General features: G+C 29.1%; 1 protein-coding gene across 1 annotated transcript; it reads right to left on the reverse strand.

Annotated features, from left to right (window-relative positions):
- Positions 1-2,586: 2,586 nt before the first annotated feature.
- LOC114186213 (transcription factor MYB30-like) lies at positions 2,587-5,557 on the reverse strand. The gene is made up of 3 exons (XM_028074255.1): positions 5,425-5,557; positions 4,817-4,946; positions 2,587-3,393 (listed from the first exon to the last, which is right to left on the reverse strand). Exons 1-3 carry the CDS (start codon positions 5,555-5,557, stop codon positions 2,961-2,963), a joined length of 696 nt encoding a protein of 231 aa, XP_027930056.1. The 3' UTR covers positions 2,587-2,960.
- Positions 5,558-6,239: the final 682 nt, after the last annotated feature.

Genomic DNA, 6,239 nt, shown 5'->3' on the forward strand with positions numbered 1-6,239 from the left:
TCTTATGTTTCCATTTTCCAAGAAACTTAAATATCATGCATGTGTGGCTCTTAGTCCCTCTACTTGTCACGAACGGATCTATATGAATTTATACATTCAAACAGAAGAAAATTGACATCCTTAATATAGTACCTTTGTGAGCTCAAAATATATTATTCCAACTTTAGTAAGGGCTCTTGCTGTAAAATAAAATATTGTAAAATTGTCTTTAAATATATTTTAAATTGAAATAAGTAATGAAATATATAAATAAAAATAAATTCATCTTCTTTTACCTTATCTACTTAAAAAAATGTTGATTATTAAGTTAACTTTATTAAATATATAATATTAATTGTATAGTTTTAAATACTTTTGATAGTTTCCTAGACAATCTCTGGCAAAACAAAATTCTTCAAATTCAAACTTACATTTAACTGTTTTTTAAAAAGTTATAAAAGATAAATGTTACATAAAACTGTAAATATACAGAAAAAATTGAAAAGTATTTAAGAAAACGGCAATAAAAATATAAGGAACATATGTATACGAGAAAAAGTTGTAAGTATATATATGTAGGAAAATTCATGGAAAAAGAAAATACGTAAATAATCATAAGAAAATAAGGCATGGAAATCAATAAAAGCTAACCTTAATTGATTAATAATATTAGATTTACGTTATGTATATGGATGGCAATGCGGGCCGGCCCGCACATTGCGGGTGGGCCCAGACCGTCTTGCATTTGGCTCGCTTTTTTTAATTTTTTTTTTAATTTTTATGATAAAATTTTCAATATTTAAAAATTAGGAAACTTTAAGACGTTCACAAAATTAAATAAAGACTTTAGAGAGTTTGATGATTCAACATTTTCATCATATTCATATTATGACATACACAATGTATTCTTTAAATTTTACAACATTAAAAAATACATAATATTTGGCTTATGTGGGCTTATGTGAGTCGGGCCACTACGGGCTTGCAGGCTCACTACCCTGGCCCGTCCCGTGTTTTTATCGCGAGCCTGCCTGACGAGTCGGACCCTAATTGCCACTCCTAATTATGTGTATAAGTGACTTCAAAAAAAAAAAATATATATATATATATATATATATATATATATAAATTAGTTTCAAATTGTATCAATAAATGTGAAATTAAATACATTTTAAAACAAAATATGTTCGATACTAATAATATTACTTTAATTTACATCAATTTAAACGACATTTATAACAATGATTTTTAAAAATACAATACGTTTTGCATTCATGATCTCAATTTTTAACAAAATACAATATAAACAAAAAAAGAAAAAGAAAAAATGCATTGGATGAAACACATGAACTAAGGAATGAGAGTGTGAATAAAAAAGATGAGTACGATCTAATAGTCTCACGTAACAAATCTCTCTCATTATACTTGAATACAAATTAAACAATCGTATTTTTCCTTAAAAATAATTACTCGAACACAAATCTCTTATCATCAAACCAAGTAAAATTTACCAAATCCTATATTTCTTAACCATCATCAATTTAAATGCATTCTCACACATTAAAATAAAATTTACCAAATCCTATATTTCCTGACCATTATCAATTTAAATGCATTCTCACACATTAAAATGTTGTATGCCAATTACATATATCATTAATTATATAAAATTAATTCTCAAACTGCTAAAGAGATAAAAACACATTAAATTATTTTTATTCTAATACAAACTTAACATAAAAATTTCATTTCATCAAATATATTCAATTGTAATTTATTTAAAGGCATAAGTTTAGTCATAACTCACCCTCTCAATACCATTTCTATCATTTATCGCTACGTGACTCAACCATCCAAAACAAATTTTCTTTCATCTTTCACAGTTTAACAAATCTAAACATTTAGTACATTACTTTCACTTTTACTTGCTACATAAACAAAAATGAAAACATTGATTTATACATGTGATTTAATATATTCAAACATAACCAGGTATACTTTTGCGCAATATCAATTATTTGTAAGTAAAATATATTTTCTAATAGGAGAAATATGTTATTTCCTTATGCATGAAAACAACCATTGGATGTTATGCCACTTTAAGCAACATCAATTATATATTAGAAATGATATTTATAATTAAGACTTTTTAGCATAATAAAATTTTGGCATCCCAACAAAATTCAGACGTTAAAACTTGTCTATCATTTGTCTTCTTCACCCGTACCTTTGGTTGAATTTATAATTTACACTGTTCACTCTTAAATATCATATATATGATTGATGACTTAAAGCATAATTATTAAACTATTACTATCCATATATTTAAATTGTTATATATATTTTTTAAATTCAATATAAAAAACTACGAATAAAATTTATCGAAAAAATCTTGTCACCACATAATTTATATATGGATTTCAGTCCGTAGATCATGTTAATACCAGATAAATCCAAAGGTAAATAAATATCCATATTACTACGGACATATATACCACTAGATTTTGACAGTAGCTAATATTGACTCTTCTTTTTTTTTTCGTTTTATAATACACGACGGTTTCATTAAACATGACATACAAAATTATATCATCTATAATATTCATAATTTTTTTTTCTATTTAGCATCTTGAATATTTATGATACATTTTTCTTTTCATATAACTAACAGATTGGGAAAAATCTCTGAGCTGGGTCCAACGGAAAGGTACAAAGAGTAACTTCCGGGTCTTACTAGTGTTGATATGAAGATCTCATTATACTTAGATCTTAGCATGTGCAATATCAAAGACAAACCCAAACTCTCTCTCTCTGTACATGGATCTAAATTATAGTGATGGAGATGTTGAACTAAAACTATTTACGCACCACTGTTCCTTCTCTTATTCTAAACACCAAATATAGTTACAATCACACATAATCACACATAAAGAGTAGAAGCAGGGTAGAACTTAGAAGTCCCATGTGGCACGGAAAGGTTCTCACCATTGGAAAAAACCCTCACATTCCTGCAGGAACAGCTCATTCTGGTTCCAAAGTTGTACATCGTACATAGGACTGAGGTAAACAGGTTCAGACTCGGGTGGGACATAGGAGTTGTCAAGTAAATAAGGTTCTGTCCAGAAATCTGCAGACACAGGCTCCGTGTATGCATCCAAGACAGAAAGATCATCATAACTTTGATGATTTGTGGCGGTTGCTGCTGCAGCAGAAGCAGCAGCAGCAGCAGAAGCATCACTTGTTGTGTTGTGGTCACTGTATAAGGTCTCCATTGATTTGGAAATAGCGGCTTCTTTTTCATTTCCGCGTTTGGCCACAGGTTTTTGTTGAAATCGCTTCTTGAGGACGGTGTGCCAGTGGTTTTTTATCTCGTTATCAGTCCTCCCTGGCAATTCAGCAGCAATTGTTGACCACCTTCACAACCACCAAATTACTAATATCAAACACCACATAATAATTTCCGTACCCAAATTAATGACCCCGTTCAAATACACCACACAATAACATGTATTCAAATATTGCTTTATCAGTCCTTTTCATCCTCTTAATTTCGAAAAGAATTTTGCCTCTGCTACTAGTTTTCATACAGTTTTGGTCTCCCTTTTTGCTTACCATTCAATTCTAATAAATTTTGCTTTATTAATTATTTGAATATTCTATAAACACTTCTCTTTCAGCACAAACTCTTATGATCGGTCTATTTTATGCCCATCCATATATTCTTGCAAATATTATAAGATAACAAGCCCTATAGTTGAAGTGTTTGAAAAGTTTTAGTTATGCCATAATTCATAATTTCATTGGCTAAGTAGAGAATCACATTAAGTTCTCTAACAACACTAAGAGGAACAAGAAGCAATTATTCACACTTAATCGTGACTGAACTATTTTTTACATTATCCATCAATAAAAAATCGTTCTCAAAACTAGTCTTTTTCAATGGTCATTATAAATATCAGTGATTTTTTTTACTAATATGATGAATAATAAAACTATTTTTACTAATATGATAACATAAAGTTTTATATATATATATATATATATATATATATATATATATATATATATAATTCTTATTATAGAATACTAAACTATGCGATTTTTATTATATCGTAGGCTACAATAATGGGTGACGTTAAACGTGTGAGGTCAGCTTGATTTTCTTATAGCATACTAGGATTTCTTCTTCTCTTTCTTTTTTTTTTTCTTTTATATCTCAACATAGATATAAATTGCAACAAATCAAGACACGGAATAACGTCTTTTTGACTTCAGAATAGTTTTTACTATTTTAATATACAAGAAGTAAATTATAATATTTGTTTTTGTAAAAGAAATTATAAAATACATTTAGTATCTAAGTAATATAAATAAAATTATAATAAATAAACTGTATTTTATACTTATAAAAGTTAGTTTAAATTCTTAAGTACTGAAATGTTTTCGAAAAGCAATTGAAATTTTATTGAAAAAAATAATAAATTTAAAATATATAGGGTTAATAAAATCTTACATACAAATTAATATGAATGAAGACTAATTTGGGATAGTTTAGAAACAAATTTTTAATTGATTACGGGTTAATATACATATTAGGTGTATCTCCATTATACATAAATTGAGTGAGTGAAGTGATGAAGAGTTAAAATCTTGAAATTATCTAGTTCAATTTATGATATAACAGCAGATTGAATCCTATAATAAACTTACAATGCGAGTGCGAATGGTGTAATCGGATTCATGACAATGTGTTCAGCTTTTGACGCGACCAAAGTGAATTCTGAGTTCTGCAAACTCAGAAGAAACAGTAGTACCAGGCCCAGTAATTTATACATACCTATTACCGAGCTTTTCGTGAAGTCTCACAATGGTTTCTTCTTCCTCGTCACTAAAATTCCCTCTTTTCACATCTGGCCTTAGATAGTTCAGCCATCTCAGTCTGCAACTCTTCCCACACCTTGCAAGACCTAAAACTCAACATGGTTAGAGCTACAACGACTGCAGCATGACTTAGAAAATCTCTGAGGTGTTATTTTTGAGTCTGTATGTGTTTCTATAAATGTATGTATGTGTGTTTGAAACTCGTGAACCCAAAAACTCTTGAATATTACTCAAATAACTTCACCATTAGGTCCCGATGATGGATTATGGACTAGATGTTACTTTTGTGTGTGAATTTATGTATATGCAAAAGTAAATATTTGAGTATATGCATACACTGTTATTTGAGTAAATATGTTAACATAAGATATCCTGGAACAAGCAATTACAGATGAAACCATGTTCTTTTGTATAATTTACAATCGCTGAAGAAAAGAAGAACAGTGGATTCAAGAGTAATTGATATAGTTTTGTGAGTGTTGAAAATACAAGGAGAAGTTTGAGCTTAAAAACTGTTGAGATTTCAGCATTAGGTCAAGCATAGTGGATTGAAGAGTAATGTACCTGCAAACTTGGGGAGCAGGCGCCAATTCCAGTGACCATACCTGGTGACATAAGCGATCAACTTGTTGTCTTCCTCCTGTGTCCATGATCCTTTCTTGAGTCCATCTTTGTCGCAACAAGGGGTTCTCACCATGTTTGCAGGTGTTTAGATGTTTTGTTTCCAATTCTGTGGTTTCCTGGACTGTGATCTTCAACTTAAACCTAAGACTGGGAAACACAACCAGTGACGACAAAGACTTTGTTTACTACTTTCTTGGCTTCTCACCTGAAAATCTCGACTCTTTTCTCCTCTAGTATATAGCAGCGTTCACAAGTGAACGTGTTACACGACCACAACGTAATAATATAATTCTGGAAAAGAAATATTTTCGTATCAAGAAAAAATATAGTAGTATAAAACTGACTTGATGGAAGGAAAAGGAAAGGTTTAATTAGTCATGATACTCATCTTTGATCTTTCGGATGTATTTGTTTCGTATCTATTTTTTAAGATGTGTCCATCCTAATTTTTGAAAAATTATCTCAATTAATTTTTTTTAATAAAAAATTATTAATGTTGTTATTTAATATTTAAAATAATTTTAAAAATTAAATATTGATATTTATATTAAAATTTAGTAGTAAAGTCATGAATAAAACTAACGGTATTAATAATTTTTTTTTACATGGAATCTAATTGAGCAATTCTTCAAAATTTTGGGCTCGATTGACACATTTTTAAAAAGTGTACCAAAGTGGCACATATGAACAAAGGTAGATACCATTCAACTAATTAAACCAAAAGAAAATGATTCAAAATTATGTTTTATATTTAT

The sequence above is a fragment of the Vigna unguiculata genome, chromosome 5 (assembly GCF_004118075.2).
Source record: "Vigna unguiculata cultivar IT97K-499-35 chromosome 5, ASM411807v1, whole genome shotgun sequence".
NCBI classification, from domain to species: Eukaryota; Viridiplantae; Streptophyta; class Magnoliopsida; order Fabales; family Fabaceae; genus Vigna; species Vigna unguiculata.

What these genes read in the sequence shown, in the direction of transcription:
- LOC114186213 (XM_028074255.1), bottom strand. Translation starts at nt 5,557, where the DNA reads ATGGTGAGAACCCCTTGTTGCGACAAAGATGGACTCAAGAAAGGATCA. An exon ending in CCTGCTCCCCAAGTTTGCAG is followed by an intron (nt 4,947 to 5,424) that starts GTACATTACTCT and finishes GTTGAGTTTTAG; the next exon opens with GTCTTGCAAGGTGTGGGAAG. An exon ending in CACGAAAAGCTCGGTAATAG is followed by an intron (nt 3,394 to 4,816) that starts GTATGTATAAAT and finishes GTGGTTGTGAAG; the next exon opens with GTGGTCAACAATTGCTGCTG.